General features: G+C 38.0%; 2 protein-coding genes and 1 long non-coding RNA gene across 5 annotated transcripts; 2 read left to right on the top strand and 1 right to left on the bottom strand.

The window, feature by feature from the left end:
* Positions 1-1435: 1435 nt before the first annotated feature.
* LOC149713122 (uncharacterized) lies at positions 1436-16819 on the top strand. Of its 2 annotated transcripts, none has more exons than XM_089845622.1 (7): positions 1436-2671; positions 2752-2823; positions 3837-3968; positions 4048-4169; positions 5389-5477; positions 5903-6529; positions 15548-16819. In XM_089845622.1, exons 2-7 carry the CDS (start codon positions 2755-2757, stop codon positions 16375-16377), a joined length of 1869 nt encoding a protein of 622 aa, XP_089701748.1. In that variant the 5' UTR covers positions 1436-2671; positions 2752-2754; the 3' UTR covers positions 16378-16819. The 2 variants fall into 2 exon arrangements, with proteins under 2 accessions (XP_089701748.1, XP_089701739.1); XM_089845613.1 differs by lacking the exon at positions 15548-16819 and adding an exon at positions 10491-11700.
* On the bottom strand, positions 6792-7905 carry LOC149713123 (uncharacterized). Of its 2 annotated transcripts, XR_016369020.1 has the most exons (4): positions 7705-7905; positions 7170-7328; positions 6901-7075; positions 6792-6833 (listed from the first exon to the last, which is right to left on the bottom strand). It is a non-coding gene; the product is annotated as an uncharacterized LOC149713123 (long non-coding RNA). The 2 variants fall into 2 exon arrangements; XR_016369019.1 differs by having other exon boundaries at positions 6798-7075.
* A 2417-nt stretch (positions 16820-19236) lies between the features above and the next one.
* Positions 19237-24793, top strand: LOC149713121 (uncharacterized). The gene is made up of 6 exons (XM_089845602.1): positions 19237-19582; positions 19908-19989; positions 20051-20155; positions 20516-20647; positions 20737-21622; positions 23746-24793. Exons 1-6 carry the CDS (start codon positions 19467-19469, stop codon positions 24510-24512), a joined length of 2088 nt encoding a protein of 695 aa, XP_089701728.1. The 5' UTR covers positions 19237-19466; the 3' UTR covers positions 24513-24793.
* The last annotated feature ends 1 nt before the right edge of the window (position 24794 follows it).

The following is a 24794-nucleotide window of genomic DNA, read 5'->3' as shown; positions in this document are numbered from 1 at the left end:
AATTTCAATGTCAATAAAGTTATAATTCCAATATATTTTGTCCTATCCTGCCTCGTTGAAATTGGATCAATTTTTCCCTGCGTAAACGAGTGAACTTTTTAAAAATTGGTTTATTTAACTAATTAATTCGCTGTCTTCATTTATTGGCTTAAATATTGCCAGGTATAGAGTTAATTTTGGAAGCAGGAATGGAGAACAGAGTAATCTGGGCGCACGTCAAAGTCCCGGACCCCCTTCCCCGAGACGGAGGGGTATGAATGAAGAGGCGGGTCATAGCGACAGAGGTAAAAAGGAATTACTTATTATTCGCCGTCCCCGTCAACAATGTCATCAAAACGTAGTTTAAGTTTAATCATCATTAAGTAATACCTTTAATGATGGGGCTTCCTGGCAAAACCACGAGGAACTCACCAAACCTCTTAAAAAAATTCCCATTGTTGCATGCAGTTTGGTCAAATTCAGGAAAGAATTGAGACAGGGACCGTCCATCGTCACACTTCTATGGGGGAGGAGGTTTGTAAGTTTGAAGAAATGTTCTTTTTTAAATTAATCCAATTAAATTAAAAAAATTAAGACAAATGTCACAAATCATAATGCATTAGGGGCGTAAAGAAATGTGACGTGGTTTTTAGAGGAGGGGCCTGAGAAAACGTGACGAGGCGTGATCTAAGGGGACGGGGGGGGTCAGAAAATGCCTAGTTTGCGTGACAAAGTTTATGGACGGTCCCATATACATATATATGGAAACAAACACTGAAGTTGCGACACATTTTTGTTTCACTATAGAAGCATCCCTATGATATTTTTGATTTAAAAAAAAACAAAAAAAAAACATATTTTGAACTATTTATTTGTTTTTCCCTTTCAGGTCCAAAATGTAAAAATTATTATTTTATAGCTCGGGCTAATAAGGTTACTAGACTGGACAACTAGAGTAATTGAGTAGAAGTGTCTTTCCTCCTTATGATTCCTAGCGTGGTTCGTCAGAGTCGATTTTTGGCCGAAACATTTCCGGGCGTCCTGGGGAAGGGGGTCCGGGACTTTGACGCACGCCCACATTACTCTATTCTCCATTCCTACTTCTGAAATTAAATCTATCCCTGCTATGGCAAAATAGAATGTATTGGAACACATGTCTCAATGAAATTTCAGGTCATTCGAATCAATGGAATCGTCCGTGGGCGTATGATCGAGTGGGCTATGACTTTCCTACTTGGAGGAGAGAGTATGATGGAGACCTCATCTCTTTACCTATAAAGTAGCCTCTATAAACACATCTATGGCAACTACGTTCTGCGAGCATCCTCGCTGTTTCGGTAGGGTAATACAGTACGAAAACGTCAAAGATGACCATTATGTTTTAAAAATAGAAGCTACTCTCATACAAATACAATGGTGCTACGCGGCAGAACTTAATAATCAACTATGGAAGGGTAGTGGCGTGTGCAAGGTACTCTGGGACAGGCTTGGAAATAAGGTTTATTTCTGAACTAGTCCTCCGGACCAGTGACCCCTGATGTCTTAAATATGAAACTGGTCCCGGGACCAGTGACCCTTCCCCCATTTATTTTTCTACTGGTCCCAGGACTTGTGGTCGTTCTCTCTTCTAAAAAAATCTCTCTCGGCCTAGGGTTGTATACACAACTGGACTCATGGAGTCGAAATTTATGTTAAAATGAAAATAATTAAAGAGGTCCCCATATCAATTTTTAATAAAAATAGGAATTAATAAACTAGTCATTGGGACCAGTGACCCTCACGTTTTGAATAAAAAAAGTGGTCCAAGCTATTAATAAACTGGTTTTTGACCTGTAAACCTGTCTTATTTCCTAGCCTGCTCTGGGAGACTTTCATTGCCGCACATGCAGGGCCGGAAATAAGAAAAATTTCTAATAGGACATGTGTCCAGTGATGCCCCCTTTGACAGGAAAATTTATAGGACATTGTCCACTGCAGTGCGAAAAAATTGTGTGGCGCCTTCATAGTCAAGCTATAAAAAATCCGGAAAAATTTACTGGTCAACCGTCCTGTGACCCCCTTAGTTTTTAATAAAAATATGGGACATTTTAAAATTTTATTGGACAATGTCCAGTGTCCTGTGCTTATTTCCGGCCCTGCGCACATGTCCCACCAACATTTTACTCCAGCCCACCATCTCCTCCAAGTTAACTCATTGAGCTCCCATGGAGCAATGAAGATGGGAGAAGTATTTGCTACTCATCAGTTAAAGACCGTTTCTGCAGAATCAAGGCCTGCAATTTTTATTCCTCCTTGATAGCGCTCATTCGCCTTGAGAAGTTCAGATTTAGAATTGAATAATTCTCCCTTTGAAGCACTTTATTTAAAATTTCAAAAGGGAAATTAGGGAATGCTGCTATGCCGCCCTTACTTATACTGTCGTCTGCTACCATGACTGCTACACAATTTAAACCGAAATTGGCCCCAACCTGAAGGGGTTTTGAATTTTCGTATTAAATTATTATTCTGTAACTTATAGCCTTTCTATCTTCTTCTGTCTCAATTTATTTGGCAACACTGGGGAATGATTTTCGTAAAGGATTTGTTGATGTTTGTTTTTGATAAAATAGCTCTAGTTTGAAAAGTTATGTCTTTAGAGTAAGACATTTCCGAAATAAGTTTAATAAGTCTTCAAAGGGTGGCGCTTAAAGAGGTACTTGAGAAATTATTGGAGGACTATTCCGTGGTTTACACAGAAATTTTAAATTTCAAAAAACCGGACTTTGTTTATAGGAAATGGAGGAGGATGATTGTAACTGTGATCACTTAAGCAAAGATGATCAAATAAAGCAATTAAAAGCCAAGGTGAGTTTCAAAGCTGGCCAATACAGCATGAGCCATACAATCTAGTATCCCTTTAAAGCAAGTCTCAGCTGTGACTGTGGTTTAGTATAAAAAAACGGCACTAGATGCTCCCATAGTCGAGGGGTGGAGTTGACTGACCCAATAAGCTTATCAAAGGCTAGGTCTAGCTCCGCCCTTGAGTGCGATTTCTGATTGGTTCCTGCCTTTAGGGCTACATAAAATTGGTGTGTAGAAGGTTAATCAGTGTATTAGGGGCACCACAGGAGCTGACATTTGCTTTAAAGTATAAATCGCGACAGAAAAACCGTATAGAGTTATATCGGTTACGGGGAGGGTGACATTAAACTCCGCCCATTCGCCATTTTGGTGGCAGAATTTAACATGAGCTCTATAGCCACCAGAAGGTGACTCCATCTGTTGGCTTGTTAATTTCATTGGCTGAAAAACCAATGACGTCTCACCCCCCTCAGCAAATATAACTCTATTGGTGGGTGATTAGAAACACCATAAGCCTATGGTGATAGGCTTATGAAAACACATCCCTCGACCATTTATAGCGTTATTAAAAGGCACCACAAGAGCCTTGAGGGAGCTCTATGCCTACACACACAAACTGCAGCCTTGCTTATAGTTATTGCAAAGCTATTGCGCCCGCAAGCCTCTGGTGGCGCCCTTGACAAAAAAACCGCCCTTCTGATCCCCCCTTTGTTCACGTCATTGGTTTCTCTGTTTTCTTTCTGGACACTTTAAAGTAACAGGCGGCTCCATGATCACCCCTAGCATGCTGGCTAATCTACTGGACATGAATTTTACCTTGCCAAAGGCAGGAACCAATCAGACCTAATGCATTAGTTCCCATTGGTTCCTGCCTTTGGCTTAACTAGCCTTTGCCAAGCTTAGCCAAGGTGTAGCAGAAAAGACATCTTTCAGGGGCATCAACGGAGCCGCCCTTTTAAAAGACATTCTGCGTATAAGGAAGTCCTATTTTGTAATGCAGCCTATTTTTTTTTCAGTGTAATGGTTTAATATCAAACATGAAAGAAGTGAGGATGACAATTTTGTTTACGATAAATAAGAAACTGGATGAAATTGAAAGGCTCAATGGGGTCATTAATGATTTGGAAAGTAAAATCAAAGATCTGATGGTTTGTAACATTTTTCATTTTCATAGTCGATGTGAAAGAGAATCAGGTTAAAAGTGTTAGTTCAATTTTTATAACATAGGAGGAAAGTGGAATTCATCAATGTATGAAATTAGAACCTGTAGAAAAGGATTTAGGACTGAATGAACAGGAATTATCTCATCCTCTTCTGATAAATCAACAAACAGAAGAACAAATACAAAGGTATTTAAAGCAAAAAACCAATGAGAACTAAAACTAGCCTTCGCTAGGCTTAGCAGGCCATCATCTCCATCTCTCGGCTATGGGAGCATCTTGTGTCATTTGTTTAAACTAAACCATAGCCAAGTCTCGGCTATGGTTAAGTTTAAGCTCAAGTGTAATTTTTTATTTGACTGACTAATTCGCGTCCATAAAACTTGATTCGTTAAGCCTTGCCACGATAATCGTGAATAAAATCGGAAGTTTGTAATTCTTCGAGAGAAGTGCAGTAGCGTCGCTAGGGTTTGAAATTTGGGGGAGGGGGCTAAATCAGGGCAAACTAGTTATTATAAGAAATTAATAAAAAAAAATCGCATAATGGGTTCTTTGGAAAATGTGTAGACCTTTAAAACTATCCGTAAATTTGTGTCAACGTGAAATTATTCGTATTTTAAAGATGTACAACCTTTTATTGATAGCGACTACGGAACCGATTATGAAGGATTTTCACTCGTCTTAAGTTTATTTTTAGTTTTGGTCAGCTTTTAGTCCACACTATTGGGACTAACTTCGAAAGAATATGAAATATTTTACTTGTCTCCATCTGTTCTTTTCTTCAAAATTGTATTGCTTGATATTGAAATTCATCGAATCTATCATTATAATTTTTTTATATATTGTTACAGAATATTAGGTTGCTAACAGCAATTTTTTGGCAGGATTTACGGCTTATTTTGGGGGGGCTAAGTTTGGAATTTGGGGGGCTATAGCCCCCCCCCAAAAAGGCCTAGCGACGCCACTGAGTGTACCACAAAACGGGGTAATTGTAACACGATTCTTTCCAACATCATTTTACATTTGGAGCAAGGTTACTAAACCGAATCATGCACATTCGCGATAAATAGTTCCCGCATCATTACTCTATTTGCGCTTAACTATTTGCCAATGGGCATGCGCTCGGGGATTGTTGTCCCAAGTCAAGACAATCAAGGTTTATTCCAGTTTGATTGCTGAGGATTTAGTACCAAACAGTTCTAGAATTCACCCCACGTTGTGAACTTGTGATGCCCATCTGAAGTTTGCTGAGCAGGAAAGCAAACGTTCAAGAAGGGTGAGCCTGGGAAGAATCATGTTACATATAACTAAAGTATTGAGAGGTTACAGAGTGTCATCCTTTTTCTATTATCCCCTTCTGATAAAATGTATTAATCTTTTAATTATTACTGTTGCTATATTTGGATAGTTCGCGAAGTATACCATCTGGAATTACCAACAACATTTACCAAAGTCTACTTGAAGTGGAAGCCACCAACCTCGAGCAATCTGGCATAGGTATGGTGTCACCAAGAAGTTATATCAGTATCTCAGAGAGAAGGTATAAGATGCCTTTGTATTCGCCGGGCGCCATAGTCCCAGTCCCCCTTTCAAAATACAAGGGGGGACGTAAAAGAAGGCACCGGGCTATTTCGCCTCTCCTCAGTCGGAAAATATGACTGTAATTTTCGTCACTCGCGTCGTCGCTCTGACGTGAGTTTTCAAGAACCAATGAGATGCTGGTTGTAATTTAGAGGCGGGGATTGACTCCGGACCTACGTTTGGACTGGAGATAAAGCTGGAAATCTGGCGAATTTATACCTTCTCTCTGAGATACTAGATATAACTTCTTGGTGTCACATTATTGTAATTCTGACACGCAACCTGATGTAGTTCCAGTTCAATAAAACTATTTGGTTTATTTTTTCGTTTTGATCATTAAGATTCCTTGGTAAAAGCTGAAGGTGCCAATATTCAAGGCACGCTGACTGAAGAATCACCTGAATGTGATGCGGAGGTTGGCAAAGGAAACACGTCCCAAACTAAAACTACCTCAAAAAATGCGGGTCTTATGAAACTATGTATTCCTGAACTAAAATACAGTGATTGTGTTCCTTTACTTGACCTTGAGGGCGAAACACAGTTGGAAATGTCTCATGTCCCAACGACAGATTCGCCTCTCGAAAACAATCTTAAAATTATCAATTCTTATCCTAAATCTCGAATTTCTTCGACAAAGAGAGGTAATGACAGTATAGCAACTCTATCCAAGAAATTGTGTCTTGAAAAACATGGGGAATTGTCGTCGCTTGACGCAAATAAGGAAAGCAATTCTCTAGAAGAAGATCTAGAGAAGAATCTTGATGATAACCAGTCCAGAATCACCTTGACCGATTCAAAGGAATCTGATAATAGACTAAGTCAAACTATGAAACTGTGCTTGCCGAGCGATTTACCAAGAGTACCGATTGAAGTTGAAGATAATACTTCAGTGTCCAGCTCTGATACATCCGAAAGTAGCTCGTCAAGTAGTTCCGAAAGTAATACAACTTCTGCCAGTTCGGAAATTGGTAAGTCATTTTACGCTTAGGGTCAGCAATGATTTTCGGGATTGGAACATAAAAGTCAAAAATCGTGACCCACTTATAGTAGAAACCTCAACAAAAACAGAGGATGTTTCGAAATTTTCTAGTGGTAGTTCCCCTAACAGGTTTTTTAACCCCGTACTTTCTAACCCTCATTTCTTCTGTCTTCCCTGCGATTTTTCAACCTCATCCTCAATCCTGAGCATTTTAAAGCTTAAAGCAAAGCGCGGGTCCAGTGGATCCCCTGGCAGGGGCGTGCCAACCTTTTTACTGGAGCGGGGGCAAAATCCTACACTGGTAGAGAAAGTTGTGTAAAACATTTTGCACTTGTGTAAACAACTTTGAGCCACCTTAACCTCTTTCCAAACTCATACAAGAGCAAAAATTATTTTGCAGTACTTCAATGTAGTTCAGCACTCATCAAATATCTAAGGCTAACGTGAGATTTAATGCCTGACCAATTCAATACTCGTGGGATACAGTGGCCACGATTCTATAAGGTGCCATTTCTTGAGGAGCATACATTTCTCTCTTTTCGTAAATCGTAGAAAATAGTAAAAACGCAAAGAAAATATGTCCATTAAATTAGCCTAGGCTAATTTAATGGACTTCTGCTTTAGCCTACCTATTCTTTCCCAAAGTTGATAGCTACAATAATTTGAAGCGCTATCGGCTACACGGTTACACCCTTTCTCTCTTGGAGCTGGCAGTTAATCAGCTCTATGATTAGCCACGGTTTATGCGAAAGAATTGCAACACTATACTGTATAGAAAACTGTGGTTGCTATATGTATACATGAATGTGTAAAGAAAAAATGGTGGAAGTCAGGAACGACACATTCTCGAGACTGTCAAACAATTCGAAATTCTTCATTTCCAGGACTAGTTTAAAAATGATTCTACATTTCTACAAAGATACGACAACCTGAGCTTTATATTGAACTTCAAACCGTCCTCGAGCGACGATTTTTGAACTATCAAAGCTGTCACTTTTACCAATCCCCTTTAGGATTGCAATATTTATGGAATCACGTGCAATGTCTATTCGCATGCATCACACTAAATAACTGGGCATCAGCGCAAACTCCATTGGTTATTACATAACTACACGGAGTAAAAATTGAAGAACTTCAAATAATTTATTTATAAATATTACGAACATGTTAATGATTAAGACCTGTATTTTCTTAATCACTTCCAAAAACTGACTTCCTCTCACAACAAGAGTACACTGGATAATGAAAATTTCACTTTCAATGAAATTGTTTACTATTTAGACTCAGTCACCAGAGCGGGGGCGATGCCCCCGCTAGAAAATTAGAGCGGGGGCCTTTGCCCCCGCTGCCCCCGTGGTTGGCACGCCCCTGGCATCCCCTACAAGTTGACTTTCCTTAAGAACTCCAGTTTTGGCTTGGCGAAGGCAGAAGGCATTTGTGGGCGGGATTTATAAGTGCCCATATAAATCCCGCCCACTAGCCTTTGCCAAGCCAAAACGGGAGTACAGGAGGAAAGTCGCCTTGTAGGGTACCCGCTGGACCCGCGCTTTGCTTTAAGTTTCTAAATTAATACGTTTTGAACTTTATAAGATTTTTTTTAAATTTAAACGGAAAATTGTCCCTGCGAATAATATTAAGCTCAAAACTTGATTACCTAAATTCAGCGGTTGAGCCTGAGCTCCTTGGCCACCGGACGAGAAAAATTCCCTTCTAAAAATACAAGTACCCGGCCGTCCTTGATGACTTAAGGAGCCCAAGCAAACGTTGCTCAGATTGATAACACCTTAGTACTTTACTCCCAATGGTCTTTGAAACTGTGAATAATTTCATCTAAAGAATATTTAAGAGAACCTACTCCGTCTTTATAGCAGTTCTCGAATCTTTATAGCAGTTCTCGAAGTGGTTAATCGGTTCTTGAGGTAGTGTCGAAGGATTCGCGTCACCGAATAATTGTCCTTCGCGTGCTTGGAGGTTCTATACGAGGCGTTTCGACTATATCGTGTAGCTCACCTATGGCCCAAGATGCATACTTTGTGTGTGAAGCCTTAACGCTTTTGGTCTTACTGATAATAATGCTTATGATAATAATAATAATAATCTAAGCTTTGTCTATGAAGGGATTTCCACACTAGCCTGTTGCTTGTTTACAGGTGGGTCCCTTTACAATGCATAGAGGGGTGGTGGCTAGCCCCTATGCTACAGCTAACCGACAGCGCCCTACACTAACTATTACCGTTAACCTCTGCAAGTTTTAAGGGGGAAGTCTAGCGTTTTGAAGAAATAAAGGCAAATTTTCTTGTACTAAATACAAGACAACTAAGTAAGATAGAACATCGCGGTTTGTTTTTAAAAAAAAATTTAATGTCTATTGTAGCGATTCATATAGTTTTGAGAATTTTTTAACTATATTACTATTCGTTAATTTTAATTTAAAGTAGAGAACTCCCTGAACTGAAATCTCCAGTTCTAAACACTCGAATTGCAAAATTCCAATTGTCAGCGGTCCGTACCGAGGCTTTGTAGCGAATGACTTGCTTTGGTGACTCTAGCTAAAATAGATTTAAATTAAATTCGAAATTTGTAATCCGAAGCCAGCTTTTCAGGTTTTCTAAAGATGGCACCACTATGTATGAGTTGGCTTTTGATATAAACCTTATCTCGACACTGGGCGAGTTCTAGGCCTTCCTGTCAATCATTCGTCCACGCCCTTGTATAACCCCATGCTCCCCAAATTTTACCGTCATATTATCTTTCTCTACACCGTCCTTCTATTGAATGGGGGAAGATTTTTTTGTATAGGCTATTCTCGTGTATATAGAGCTTTTCCCTTGTGTATACTTTCTGGAAGGGTGGGTGAATTTTAGGGTAGCTATTCATATATGGTTTGATAGATACCAAACCATAGACACCCCCCCCCCCCATTTTCTTTGTCCTGTTAGGGATTAACCTTCCCTGCTTTTTCTAGGAAGGGTTCGACATTTTGGTTCCATAGAAATAGTTTTGCCTGCATTAGCAGCTTAGACTTTCCCCATGAAGTTTATTTAGGCATGATATATTTCGCACTTGACAGTCTACCGTTCACCTCCCCCCAAACCCCCTTCTCAAGAGATGATTTTCAGAGGCCAAACAAAAATGTAAAGTGCTGCCTCTAGTGGCTTATCTGCGTACTTCAAATCGCTAGACTTCCCCCTTAATGGAAAGGAGAAACCTATTTAGACCGTGTAGGAAACCTCCTTTTAACAAGCGGGGAGAGAACTTGCAAACTTTAATAATGAAATATGAAACGATCTATTATTGAAAATGTAAAATCCCGCCCACATATGCCTCCTGCCTTCGCCAAGCCAAAACTGGAGTTCGTAAGGAAAGTCACCTTGTAGGGGAACCACTGTACCCGCTCTTTACTTTAAGGTAAACATCCTTGAGATTTGGGTAGAGCCAGAGCCTTTCGGAAAAATAATTTTCTAGTCGTTGCAAACTATCCAAGACGTTTTCTTTTCTTCTGACTCAATTGTTGCAATATGTAAATCACGATTTTGTCACATACACCGCTTATGCTGAGTGCCTACCTTCCTCGGAGAAGTGGCCATCATATCCTAAAATTAGATGATATCCGACTAGTCGAAAATTTTCCACTTTCTCTACAATTATATTCAGTTCATAAGGGTAACGCCAGGCCAAATGCTTAATTTGGAGTTACGTGTTAACGAATTGCAGTTACTTGAGCCAAGGTTTCTTCTCGCCATTTAAGTTAATCTTCATCCCCTTATGGTTGATATGCTCGTTTATTCATCAGCAAACGCCTTGGATCAACACTGTTTCAACACACCTTTTTTTTTCTGTAACACCGCGTTTTCGTACGCATAACCCCTTTTTATGAAGTTCGCTTGAATGTTATTGTATTTTTGATACTAAATTGTAAACGATGTTTGTGGTTTCTATGTTTTCTATAGAAAAATTGAAGAAGAAACGTACAACGGGGCTCAAATATTCAACTGAATATAAAAGGGGCCTACAACGTCGCGTAAGAAAGGGTAACGAAGAAAAACGCTTCAAATGTGATCAGTGTGATTATACATGCAAGCATAAATGCGATTTGATCAAACATCAACGCATTCATAGCGGTGAAAAACCGTTCAAATGTCATCAGTGTGACTTTGCAAGTACGCAGAAGAGTTCATTGATCAGACATGAACTAATTCACAGTGGTGAAAAACACTTCGTATGTGATCAGTGTGACTTTGCAAGTACGCGGAAGAACGATTTGAACGTCCATCAGCGCATTCACAGTGGTGAAAAACCCTTCAAATGTGATCAGTGTGACTATGCTACTGCCCGAAAGTGTACTTTGACCGCGCATCAACGCATTCATAGCGGTGAAAAACCCTTCAAATGTGATCAGTGCGACTATGCCAGCACAATGAAAAAAAGTTTGATCATACATCGACGCATTCACAGCGGTGAAAAACCCTTCAAGTGTGATCAATGTGAATATGCCACCTCGCAGAACTGTCATTTGAAAGTCCATCAGCGCATTCACCGTGGTGAAAAACCCTTCAAATGTGATCAGTGTGATTATGCCAGCACGCACAAGAGTAGTTTAATAATACATCAACGAGTTCACAGTGGTGAAAAACCCTTCAAATGTGATCAGTGCGACTATGGTAGTAATCGTCTGAGTAATTTGATCATACACAAACGCATTCACAATCGTATTGACAGTGCTGAAAAACCCTTCAAATGTGATCAGTGTGATTATGCCAGCACAATGAAGAATCATTTGATCTGTCATCAACGCATTCACAGTGGCGAAAAACCCTTCAAATGTGATCAGTGTGACTTTGGAAGCACTCAGAAGAGTAGTTTGATTGCACATCAACACATTCATAGCGGTGATAAGTCCTTCATAGGTACATATCGGGCTAAACATTCACACGAGCTAAACATCTGAAGGCATACATGGCGAAAGACCATTCAATGTGATCAGTGTGATTATGTCAGCACGCAAAAGAATATTTTGATCAGACATCAACGTAACAATCACAATGTATTTAATATTGAATATAACCCTTTAATTACTTAAATTAACAATATTTGATGTAACAAATGGTATATAAGTAATTATATCTTCGCTATTAAAGAATAAAAATTTTACCATAATAATTGATTAATATGTTTTGCTTTGAATCATAATTTGCTTCTTTACTTTAACTTCGTCATCACTTCTGGTGCTAGTTGGTTTCAGCAGAAACAGGAGAGACTGCAAAATTGTCGCTAAGCTTAACTTTACCGTTGAATTCATGCTTGTGTTTTTTCACTACTTTGTAGGCGTTATCATGCACCTATGGAGGTTTAATGGCGGAATATGGCTGTTCATATTGTCAAGTATATTTTGTTATACGTTTATTATGGGAAAGTTTGCATTCAGTTTTACGCTAATTTCTAACGTGGGATGAAGTTTGAAATTTGAATCATATCTGAGATAGTTGTTTATTTGTTCTTTATGACATACATAGTCACAATTAATTAATTTCCTAATTCGACCAAGCTGCAGGGTTAATATCAGTAAAACCAGGAATTCCAAAATCTTCCACGTTCCCAACTAGTATATTTGGTTTGGTAAGGTCAAATCTTTAGAAACCGCTGTTTCGACTCGGACATCGATTATTGTTTCTGAACTTGTTTCGTTTGCCTTTGTGTCTTTTTAAGCCTATCCTGTTATTTCAATTGCCTTTGAACATTGAAATGTTTGTGACGCGAGTTGTATGATATCATATGAGGTTTTAATTTATTTCCTTTCTGTAGGAAAATCCAAGAAAAAATGTTCAACTCGATACAAATGTTCACCTGAATACGCAAGGGATCTTGAACTTGGCATTCGAAAGGATACCAAAGAAAAACGCTTCAAATGTGATCAGTGTGACTATGCAAGTACGCGGAAGTATCATTTGATCAGACATCAACGAATTCACAGTAGTGAAAAACCCTTCACATGTGATCAATGTGACTATGCAAGTGCGTGGAAGATTAATTTGATCAGACATCAACGAATTCACGGTAGTGAAAAACCCTTCAAATGTGATCAGTGTGACTATGCAAGTACGCGGAAGACTGATTTGATCAGACATCAACGACTTCACAGTAGTGAAAAACCCTTCAAATGTGATCAGTGTGATTATGCATGTAAGCGGAAGTATGTTTTGATCACACATCAACGCGTTCATAGCGGTGAAAAACCCTTCAAATGTGATCAGTGTGATTATGCCAGCACAATGAAGTATAATTTGATCAAACATCAACGCATTCATAGCGTTGAAAAGACCCTTCATATGTGATCAGTGTGATTATGGCAGCACGCGGAAGATTAGTTTGATCAGACATCGACGTTATAATCACATGGACTAATAAAATGGATTGTAGTTAAGCATACTCAGTAATTTAGAACTTGGAAAGAACCAATTCAGAATGTGTTAATTGCGCAACGTGTTTTCATTTTCGTTTCACATATTACTGTTCTTTACCACTGTAGTAGATACTCACTAAGAAAAAGATTTTCGTTCGTTGAAAAATTGTAAAAACCTATCGTTACGGAATAGTCACCGGACGGGCAATATGGTATTAGAAAATTGTGGTATGTAACTAGCCTAACGTCTTAACGGGAAACTTTTAGTGACACTATGTTTGTGTTATTGAATATAAGTCTAGGCCTGTGCGGGTAGTGATTTTTGGGTTTCGGGTCGGGTACGGGTAGTTGAAAAAACTTCCAATCGGGTATCGGGTCGGGTACCCGGATTTCTAACGGGTACTCGAATAATTAGGCCTAGCTAAACTACCATTAGTCGGGTGCTTTTCGGGTAGCAAAAAATCATATCGGGTACTTATCGGGATGAAATACTTTTATTTGTGAAAAAAATAAGTGTCATGAAAGACTTGGATACCATTATGGCGAAAAGTACAAAAATAAGACGCTAAAGGTGGAATTCATAAACGTCGGACGCAACGCAATTTAGTACAGGCAAAGGCAGGGCGTCGTGCGCAAACTTCCGCCTTTTGCGCACGACGCCCTGCCTTTGCCTGTACTAAATTGCGTTGCGTCCGACGTTTATGAATTCCACCTTTAAGCTATTAGCGAGGATTGAAATAATGAATAATACTAAGCATTGTGGAAAAGTTTACTCAAACTTAAGTTCTTCTAAGTTCAAGAAACTTTGCCAAACCAATAGCCGATTGTCCTAAGCCTTGTCACGGGTAATGAGCGGGAAAATTTAAATATTCGAATAATTTCGGGTATTAAGAAATTAAGTTTTCGGGTATCGGGTCGGGTACCCGACCCGATACCCGACCGGGTAATTTTCGGGTACCGGGTACTCGCACAGACCTAAATATAACCATGAATTTATTCATTAACAATATTTAATATTAGAAATGGAATATCAGTAATTACATCTTCGCTATTGAAGAATGATGTTTATACCATAATATTTGATTAAAATGTTTTTGCTTTGAATCTTAATTTGCTTCTTTAATAACTTCATCGTTGTCATCACTTCTTGTGCTAGTTTGTTTCAGCAGAAAAAGGAGAGACTGCAAAATTGTCGCTGAGCTTAACTTTACCGTTGCTTGTGTTTTTTCACTACTTTGTAGGTGTTATCATGCACCTACAGAGGTTTAATGGCACAATATGGCTGTTCATATTGTCACGTATATTTTACTATACGTTTATTATGGGAAAGTTCACATTCTGTATTACGCAAAGTTATATATATATATTTGTTTGTTCTTTATGACATACACAGTCACAATTAGTTAATTTCCGAATTCGACCAAACTGCAGGATTGATATCAGTGACATCGGGAATTCAAAAATCTTCAACTCGCCATTTTCTGGGCCCTTCTGATTGAATTAAAGGGGAGGAGATGTAGAAACACTCACCCCTGACGTCACACCTAATGTATTTGATGTTAGAAGCTAAGTGGCATATACGTAGCTATAGACCCGATGGTAAACAAGTTATCTTTACGTTAAGTGAACGAGTAAACAAAGGATGATGTTGTAACAACGTAATTACGCCTACAGATTACACCTACAATTGATAAGACTTAGTTCACGAGTTGACCGATAGGGGCGTGTCAGGGATCTCTAGATAGAGCCGATAGAGATCACTCTGGAAAAATGACGCGGAACTAGTTAGTTCTATTGTAATGCTTTAATGGATTTTAGCTAATAAAGTAATTTATGATATTGGTATAACTTGAATACATATGTTCTATTATTCAACCAACATACACAATAGATGAGTACCCAATGAAACGCGAGGAAGGAGGAGCGGGCGGTTTAGCAATGTTTTAAGCCCTTACTCTTACCTTCAATCAGATGTCGATATGGAGTCTATGTCCTCTTAAAGATCCCAAGTGGAAGAAATTTGATGTATTTATGTTTAAATATTTATTCTTTGGATAATGTAATGTGCAAAGCTCATTAATGTTTAATTGTCTCTGCAGAGGGGGTTTAATGGCTCGGGCTTGATCGAAATTAAAATTCGCACATGCTAAACATCAAAAGGCATAATGCAGACTAGCGTTGTCTCTAAACAGAGACCCTGACGGTTCTTTAAGTTTAATTAAACGAAACAGGAGGAAAACTTCCATTCCTCCTCCTTGATCACTGCAAATATATTCAACAGTCATAGATTTGTGCTCCTAATAGGTTTACGTGGAATATAAATCAAACAAATCAATATAGAATCTGTTTTACAAGTCTATTTTTAATACCTTACAATTTTTTTTATTATTTTTTTCCACGTTCTCGAAGTATGTATTAGGTATGGTAAGGTTAAGTCTTTGGAGACTCGGACATGGATTATTTTTGTTTACGAACTGGCTTTCTTTGTCTTTGTGTCTTTTTAAGCCTGAGCATAACCTGTTTTATCAATTGCCCTTGAACAGTACAATGTTTGTGATGCGAGTTGTATGCTATCATTTGAGGTTTTAATTTATTTCTTTTCTGTAGGAAAATCCAAGAAAAAATGTTCAACTCGATACAAATATTCACCTGAATATGAAAGGGATCTTGAACTTGACATTCGAAAGGATACCAAAGAAAAACGCTTCAAATGTGATCAGTGTGACTATGTAAGTACGCGGAAGTATCATTTGATCAGACATCAATTTATTCACAGTGGTGAAAAACCCTTCAAATGTGAAGAGTGTGATTATGCGGGCACGCAGAAGTATAAATTGATCAGACATCAACTTATTCACAGTGGTGAAAAACCCTTCAAATGTGAAGAGTGTGATTATGCGGGCACGCAGAAGTATAAATTGATCAGACATCAACTTATTCACAGTGGTGAAAAACCCTTCAAATGTGATCAGTGTGGCTTTGCAAGTACGCGGAAGAACGATTTGAACGTCCATCAACGTATTCACAGTGGTGAAAAACCCTTCAAATGTGATCAGTGTGACTATGCGTGCAAGCAGAAGAACGATTTGAACGTCCATCAACGTATTCACAGTGGTGAAAAACCCTTCAAATGCGATCAGTGCGACTATGCTACTGCCCAAAAGTGTACTTTAATCAGACATCAACGCATTCACAGTGGTGAAAAACCCTTCAAATGTGATCAGTGTGACTATGCGTGCAAGAGGAAGAATAATTTGATAACTCATCAACGCACTCACAGTGGTGAAAAACCCTTCAAATGTGATCAGTGCGACTATGCAAGTACGTGGAAGCATGCTTTGAAAAGACATCAACTCATTCACAGTGGTGAAAACCCCTTCAAATGTGATCCTTGTGATTATGGCAGCGCACGGAATAGCCATTTAATCCGACATTAACATAGTAATCACTTGGAATAATAAAATGGATTATAGTTAAGGGTACTCGCGGCAAACTAGGAAAAAACATTTACTAAATGTATTGTACTACAAAATGTTTTCATTTTCTGAATAAATATTACTGTTCATTACAATTGTTTTAAGCAATCTCTAAGAAAATTTTCCATTCTCAGAAATAATGTAAGCACCCTTAATTACCTTTCCATTCTTAGAAATAATGTAAGCACCCTTAATTACCTTTCCATTCTTAGAAATAATGTAAGCACCCTTAATTACCTTTCCATTCTTAGAAATAATGTAAGCACCCTTAATTACCTTTCCATTCTTAGAAATAATGTAAGCACCCTTAATTACCGAATAATTACCATACCGGCTCTATGGTTGTGTGCTTTAAATATAGTGCTGTATATTAAAATGGCGGCCGGAACTAACCAAATGTCTTAACGGGCAACGCCGAACCTTTTTTCTAAAAGTAATTAGTAACATTAGAGAGTTTAAGCATCCCCTATACGCGTACGTGTAGCCACCTTTGACAATGCATTGGTCAAATGCACTGTGGAAGGTAGCTACACGTACGCGTTTAGGGGATGCTTAAACTCTCTAATATCGTCTCAAAGGCTTTATTTAACATCAATTAATATTACAACTGGAATTACAGTAATTATATCTTCGTTTACGGTAATAATTGACTCATTTTATTGTTCATCTCCCTTTTAAATTTCTCCAAGGTATTATTTAGTTTCGTTGCTTCCATGGCAAAACTGACCCTCATACCGGAAAGTTGTTTCAAATTTCGTTCAATATTTTTCTCAATTCTTGCCAATCTCTTCTCAAATTTTTTCATAACCTTTTCCTGGCGATTTTGGATACGTTTTTCGAATTGTTCCAATCGTTTTTCCAAACGTTTGAGCTTTTCTTCTTTCGAACGAGTTCCATTTTTGCCACCAGTCTCCTCGGAACTTTCATAACCACTTAATTTGTCTGTAACCACTTAAATTGTCTGAAGTTTCTTCAGGTTTTGACGTAGCACTTGCTAAAGTTCCTGGATCGTCATTTGCGTCTTTATTTACTTTAACTTCGTCATCAGCTCTGGTACTAGATCGGAGCCTCCGAAATGAAGTGGTCTCCCAGTCTATTTAGTGTTTATTGTCTATGCCTACATAGATATCGGAAAATTGTCACTAACTTTACCGTTGAATTCATGCTCTCTTTTTCTTAGTACTTAGTAGGTGTAATCACGAATAGAGGTTTATTGGCTGAATATTACTGTTTGTTCATATTGACAAGTTTATTTTATCATACCTTTATTGGGTTAAGTTTGCATTCTGATGACTCTGTATATAAACTAGACAATGAAACTTTTGTGTACCTTAAAAAACATGTTTTTAATTAATTTCAATTACAATGACCGAGTTGTAATTAACGAGACCGGGATCATTCGAAAGTGAAGTTCAATTAGAAACTATATGCCAAATGTCAAGGTAATTCACCGTGGGGGGATTCAAGGTTTTTTCGCGTGCAAAAACCTGTATTTTAATTAGCTCTGTACTGTAATTATTTTTATTAGAACGAGTGATTTGTGAGTGTTAAGATATATTTACTTGAAGACATATGAATTGATTTAATCGAAAAATACCTACTTTTACAAAAATATTTAGTTTGCTTTTGAAAATTGTTATAGATACTTTTTACGGTCCAAGTCTGGCAGAATCTGCGATATTTTCTCAACATGATACTTCTTGAACCAAAGTCCACTCCCAGCAGTCTTCAGCACACTTCCTCTGGTTCAAAACCAGTTTATTAATTGCTTGGACTAGTTTTAAAATTCTATAAGTGAGAAATACTGGTCCTTGGGACCAGTTTACTAATTAAGGGGTACGTTCAGTAACCCTCTTTGATGACAGCGCTTACTAAGCGATGTCAGATTTTCCCTACTGTACGCTTTTTCGCGTTTCCGGTTTTGACGTCATGATGCTCAGCGCTTATCCATCAATAAAACCATGTAATCGATATGGTTTTTTTGATGGCGTGACGTAGTGCTTGATTGTTGAACACTTGACAGACGAAAATTTGGCGCGGGATTTAAAATTTAAATTCCAATGATGCTATTCCTACAGTAATTGTATTAGTTTTCTTGACAAAACTGCTTCTACCATTCAAATAGACATAATTTTCTTAAAAAAATTCATTATTTGCGAGCCTGTTAATAACTGAGACGAGCCATTTGCGCTTTGCGGGTAATACGTTTCCCCAAGTCCAATTTCGAAAACAACGCTAACTTCAAAATGTCACTTTACCGTTCAACAGCCTTCTACGTCACTGTGACGTCTCTAGCCCATCAACCAAACATCAAGAAAACAGCGATTTCCTTGAGATTTTCGTTACTGAACGTACCCAAGAACAAAGGTGGGGGCCAGTCCGGAGACCAGTTTATTATTTCGAACACTAGGGGGGGATCACCGGTCCCAAGCAGCGTGGTGGCACAGGGCATATGACCAGTTTAAAAATTGCCTGGACCAGTTTAAAATTTAAATCTGAGGGGGGTCAGTGGTCCACTTGACCACTAATGAAATTCAAGGGCAACCAGAGTCCAGACATTATCTCAACTATTTTAATTATCCACTTCTTTATTTTAGCGGACGACGCGTCCTGGTCAATGGTCATTGACCAGTTTATTTATTTCAGACCAGGGGGGCTGCTGGCCCAATGTCCAGTTTTAGAAAATCCTTATTTCCCACCCTGCACTCCCAAGGACTAGTTTTGAAAAATATCCTTATTTCCCAGACTGATTGACGGCGGTTAGGATTAGATTTAGGAAAAAGTTAAAGCTGTCTGCTAGGCGTTCTCTTTTTTTGGCGGTTGTACTTTGTAGTGAATTCCTTTGTTACGGTAACGGTTCCTCCTTTAAAGGCTTTAATGTATTTTTATTGATTATAAAAAAGAGTATCTATATACAAGAAAAGCTCTTAATAAAAGTTGAAGATTTTTCTCTTTTTTAACTGTGAAAGAAAAACGTTCATATAAGCCTTCCCTGGTAAGAATGTATATTAAACTGAGGGGAAACGCCCTTGGCAACTAAAACTTTGTTTATGGCCATACTTTTTAATATTATTGAAATATTACGTATGTTATCAAAACAGGAAACTATACAAAGTATGATGGAATTTGTTAAAGAATGTCGTGTTATGGTCGAACGATTAAACTGGTAAGTGATGAATATAATGCAACTTGGATCATGTCAAGGCATAACGTATCCAAACCTACTGACACTATTATACCTTTAAAGGAAATAGATCTTTCTTGATATTTAAAAAATAAAAAATACTAGCAGAATAAATAATTCATACGAAGCTAGTTGTAGTTGTATTCAAAAAATGTGCTAGAGAAAATCCCTAGTCTTGAACAAAATTGTCACAATTTAAGCTTTCCCATGTTTTTCTTAGCTTTTTATAGCGAAAGCTACAATGTAAGGGGAAACTTCCTTGTCCGTTTTTGATTTACCCTCAGTTTGAGAAATTATTTCATTTTAGGGTAGATTTACAATCCCACCAACTCTCTTTTCAAAATTCCGAAATGAGTTTAGTAAATCTTCAAAGGGAGGCCATTAAAAAGGTGTTTGCGGAATTATTGCCTGTTTAAGACAAATTGAAGATGACGAAAACTTTGTTTTTAGGAAATGGACTACGAGGAAGATTGTAACTATGACCACTTAAGCAAAGATGATCTAATCAATGAAATAAAAGCTAGAAATGATCGAGTGAGGAAACTGGAAACCGAGGTATTTTCAAGCATAGGGGTTTTTTTAGCTGTGTGAAATTAAGCACAGAGATACGAGAAACTTTAAATGGATCAGTTGTCGAATGAGGTGTCTCTTAAAATAGAACCAAGCTCTATGAGTGGGTGAATAATTAAGGTTATTGGTGAAAACACCTATCAGGATTGGCTCAAAGCAAAGGGAATTGATAACACGTCCTTCGTTTCTTTATTAACAAAGAAACCCGACGAGGGCCTTTGATGCTGATCCACCTTCTTGCGTGCCATTAGTTTCTCCTCTTTCTTGCTTCCCCATTTAAAATTCGTTCAGCCAAAGAAAGTCCCAAGATAGTTAACAATTGTAATGGAATCTCATTTTGTTTAGTGTAATGTCTTAATTTCAAACTTGGAAAATGAGAGAGTGAAAACAACACTAACGATAAATAAGCAAATAGACGAAATTGAAAGACTCAATAGGGTCATTAAAGAGTTGGAAAGAAGAATCGATGATCTCATGGTATGGAACATTCTTCATTTTCATAGTCAATGTGAAAGAGAATCAGATTAAAAGTGTTAGTTCAAGTATTGTTCATTGTTTAAAAATAGGAGAAAAGTGGAATACATCAATTAGATACCGATGACTTAGTGAAAACTGAACCCTTTGGAAATGATTTGGAAATTAATGGGCAGGAGTTATCCCTTCCTATTGTGATGCACAGTGTCCAAGCTGTCAATGTCCAAGGCATTCTGTGTAAAGAAAATATTAATGTCCAAGGCATTCTGTGTAAAGAAAATATTAATGTCCAAGGCATTCTGTGTAAAGAAAATATTAATGTCCAAGGCATTCTGTGTAAAGAAAATATTAGTCAAGAATCACCAACGCGAATTACGAATCTATGTGTCCCTAAACTGAACTACAATGACAGTTTGCCTCAAAGTGCGCCTTCACCTAAAATTAAATTTGAAAACCAGTTCGAAATGTCTCCTGACACGAACACGGAAAGCGATTTGAAAAGAGAACCTCTTGAGAACAGTATAAACATTAACGATTCTCTTCGTAAATCGCAAAGTGGCTCGACAGAGGGAGAAACTGAGAATATTACAACTCGATCGAAGGAATTTCGTGTTCCCGAATTGAATGTTGAAGTCGAAAAACATTTGGATCTTTCTCTTGGCGCAAATGTCGAAAGCGATTCATTAGAAGGAGCCCCAGAAAACGATATTCGTGATAACCAATCCAGAATCACCTTGACAGGTGCGAAGAAAACTGATAGACTGTATGTCGATCCAAGGTCACTGAATGTGCCAGTGTGGGTTTCTCAACTTACAAATGAACTATCAGAATTGACCTCTGTCCCTATGGAAATTGATGTACCCGAAGTTCCGATTCAAGTTGAAAATAATATTTCGGTATCGAACTCGGAGACATTTGAAGATGTCGCTCCAAAGATTACAGAAGGTGAAACCTCATCGTCTCGTTCGGAAATTGCAGGTAAGTCATTTTATGCTTTAATGGTCTTGAGTACCTAGAGGTCTATAGACAGTCAATATTCCGACCTTCGGTGGGGGAAATATGCTAATCAATCAATTCCGCCTTCTCGGTGTAAAGTATAGCGCATTCCATTTAACCACTCTGAGATCGCTCTCGATTTGCTCTAGGCGACATAAAATCCGTTTTATTTCTCGAGCTACGTTTTTTCGTTTTTATTTCCTCGTCCATGATTAATTAAAGGCAATGAGAAGCTTCGTTTGAAAAAAACCTCTGATTTATATAACAAAAGATAGAATTAATTTCTGTGAATTCAAAAATATCAAGCTTTTAATTGACTCCGGTTTCTGCAAATTATTTGGCCGCAATATGCATTTGAAAATGCTTCATTTCAAATTATTTGAAATCCACTTTTTATGAAAGGCTATAACGTTTCCCGTAGGCTGACGTCACAGATACATTTTTCACGTGAGATGGTGCTATCAGACCCAGAGTTTAGACTGGCGAGAAGTTCGAGACCCCTATAGGATTCCCGCGCTTTTTTATCCTCACGTCACAGTGATGTCATCAAACGGGCGAACGAGCTCGACAAGACAATATTATTGATATATCGAAACTGAGTTTTCGTGATTTTCCAATTAATTTTAAAAATAGAAACTTTGGTTCAATTATATTAAAAACTTGATATTTTGAAAGTAGAGACTTGAAAGTGTAACGTAATACCACTTTCGTGCTAAAATATGATATGAAATTCTAAATTCGCATTCCCTTTAATGAACGAATAAAATTCTCTCTAAAACTTAGTTTGTTTTCGAAGACGTTCAAATTGGGAAAAATATCCGTATGTATTTTTATCATCTTCCGAGAAACGCGAGTGTGAGAGAGTGGTCAGCTTTTGGACGTAATTCCGCTTTACTTAGATGAAAACTAATCAGCTAGCATTTGATTATCCTAACATCCTTTGAATATCAAAATACGACCTTTCTAGTTTCGCGCCAAGGTTCTCCCGCATTTCAGCTGACGTTCCATCTCCTTTATGTTGATGAGGTCATTTGCTCATCGGCTAACACCTTGATCAGGACTGTCTCTTTTTAACACTGAGATTTCATAGAGGTCTACCGTCTTAGCATTTCGTTTTTTTAAGCCACATCGTATGATGTACATCTACGACGAGGCTCTTAGTTTGACCTGCCCTGTTGTTGTAGTAGTAGTAGGGGTGTCACAGTAGCGCCTTTGGCAGTATAAAATTTTTCGATCGTCATTGAAGGGAAAGTGAATGGGAGGGAATTTTGGTGAAGTTGATATTTTTCGTTCGTCTGCTTAAAAGGAAGGGAATTATGATAGTTAGGTTAAGCCATATGCTCTCCCTTAAAAATTCCCCTCACCCGTCGACAATAAGAGTTTCACGCTTTCAAAAGCCTCCCCTATTTCAAAATTCAAAGAAATCGAGGGCAATTTTGAAAGCAAAAGCAAGTATTTACTGACGTTCTTTTTAGAATGGTCTTAATTCTTAAGGCACCGGGATATTACAATTATTGGGTGTTTTACCGAATTCTTTCTCTTTCAAACGCATCTGGCCATAAGTTCATGTTAGAAATTTATAAGATGCTAAAATGATGCGTGGGCATAAGTCTATGTTGTAAACTAAAACTTTCTGTACGAGCGTTAAGCACGTAATCATTTAAGCACTGTTAAAGGTAACTCTATCATCGAGGGGTAATCTCTAAAACTTTCTGTTCTTCTATTAAGGGTTACTTGTATGTAATCAATTTAGCATTGTTGTTTTTAGAATGGTCTTACGGGTAATAATTTTAGCAATGTTAAGGGTAGCGCATCGAGGGGCTACTCACTCAGAATTTCTCTTTGTGTCGCACTATTACAATTATAACATAAATATATTTATTGAAGTAAGGATTACTTAGCACAGTTAAAAGTAGCGCATCGAGGGGCTATTCACATAAATTTTATGTCCGCCTGCTATTTGCAAAGTACGGTACGATGTGGCTACTATAACGAGCCCTTGGGTCGTCTTGTTTTTATTAATTGCGCTTGAATGTTGCTGTATATTTGATACTAAATTGTAAATGGTATGCTTCGTGTTATGATTCATTAAAAATTTTCTGTAGGGAAATTCAAGAAGAAACGTTCAACTCGGATCAAATATTCTGCTGAATATAAAAGGGATCCAAAACGTCACATTAAGGGTAACGAAGAAAAACTATTCAAATGTGATCAGTGTGATTATGGCAGCAAGGAGAGGTATAATTTGATCAGACATCAACTTATTCACAGTGGTGAAAAAGCCCTCAAATGTGATCAGTGTGACTATGAATGCACTCAGAAGAGTAATTTGATCATCCACGAACGCATTCACAGTGGTGAAAAACCCTTCAAATGTGAACAGTGTGACTATGGAAGCACTCAGAAGAATAATTTAATCGTGCATCAACGCATTCATAGCGGCGAAAAACCCTTCAAATGTGACGAGTGTGACTATAAATTTACGCAGAAGATTAGTTTGATCGCACATCAACGCATTCACAGTGGCGAAAGACCCTTCAAATGTGATCAGTGTGACTATGGAAGCACTCAGAAGAATCATTTAATCGCGCATCAACGCATTCATTGCGGCGATAAACCCTTCAAATGTGAAGAGTGTGACTATGCGTGCACGCAAAAGAATAATTTGATCAGACATCAACGCATTCACAGTGGCGAAAAACCCTTCAAATGTGATCAGTGTGACTATGGAAGCACTCAGAAGAATAATTTAATCGCGCATCAACGCATTCACAGTGGTGTAAAACCCTTCAAATGTGATCAATGTGACTATGCGTGCACGCAGAAGAGTTATTTGATAGTACATAAACATAGAAGTCACAAGAATGAATAGATGGATTTGAAGGCGGTACGCATTGTCAGGCACAGGACTCTTGGTTCACTAACCGCCATTTTAAGAATTTTTATATTAAATGAAATTAAATTCACATAGAGGATGCTAAAGAGAAATTAAAAGTATATACAGAGACGCCTCATCATCTTGTTGTGGTTTCTTGTCTTCTCCTATCTTTGTTTGCAAATAATTCCACCAACTTCTGTTAAATATTTTGAGGTAAAAATTAAACGACCGTTTGACCAAACGTTTTTACTACCTTTTTATTTAATGTTCATAACA

This window comes from Phalangium opilio, unplaced genomic scaffold (assembly GCF_054372755.1).
Source record: "Phalangium opilio isolate 3A_F unplaced genomic scaffold, DU_Popi_V2 ptg000009l_1, whole genome shotgun sequence".
Taxonomy (NCBI): domain Eukaryota; kingdom Metazoa; phylum Arthropoda; class Arachnida; order Opiliones; family Phalangiidae; genus Phalangium; species Phalangium opilio.
Note: the sequence above shows the minus strand (reverse complement) of the source record. Positions and strands in the feature narration are given on the sequence as shown.

Excerpts from the sequence above, each read along its gene's own strand:
- LOC149713122 (XM_089845613.1), top strand. The coding sequence starts at position 2,755 with ATGGAGGAGGATGATTGTAACTGTGATCACTTAAGCAAAGATGATCAA. Across the intron at positions 4,170-5,388 it reads ACAGAAGAACAAATACAAAG|TTCGCGAAGTATACCATCTG; the intron begins GTATTTAAAGCA and ends ATATTTGGATAG. Across the intron at positions 6,530-10,490 it reads TTCTGCCAGTTCGGAAATTG|AAAAATTGAAGAAGAAACGT; the intron begins GTAAGTCATTTT and ends TGTTTTCTATAG.
- LOC149713121 (XM_089845602.1), top strand. The coding sequence starts at position 19,467 with ATGGCCATACTTTTTAATATTATTGAAATATTACGTATGTTATCAAAA. Across the intron at positions 19,990-20,050 it reads AAAGGGAGGCCATTAAAAAG|GAAATGGACTACGAGGAAGA; the intron begins GTGTTTGCGGAA and ends CTTTGTTTTTAG. Across the intron at positions 20,156-20,515 it reads TGAGGAAACTGGAAACCGAG|TGTAATGTCTTAATTTCAAA; the intron begins GTATTTTCAAGC and ends CATTTTGTTTAG.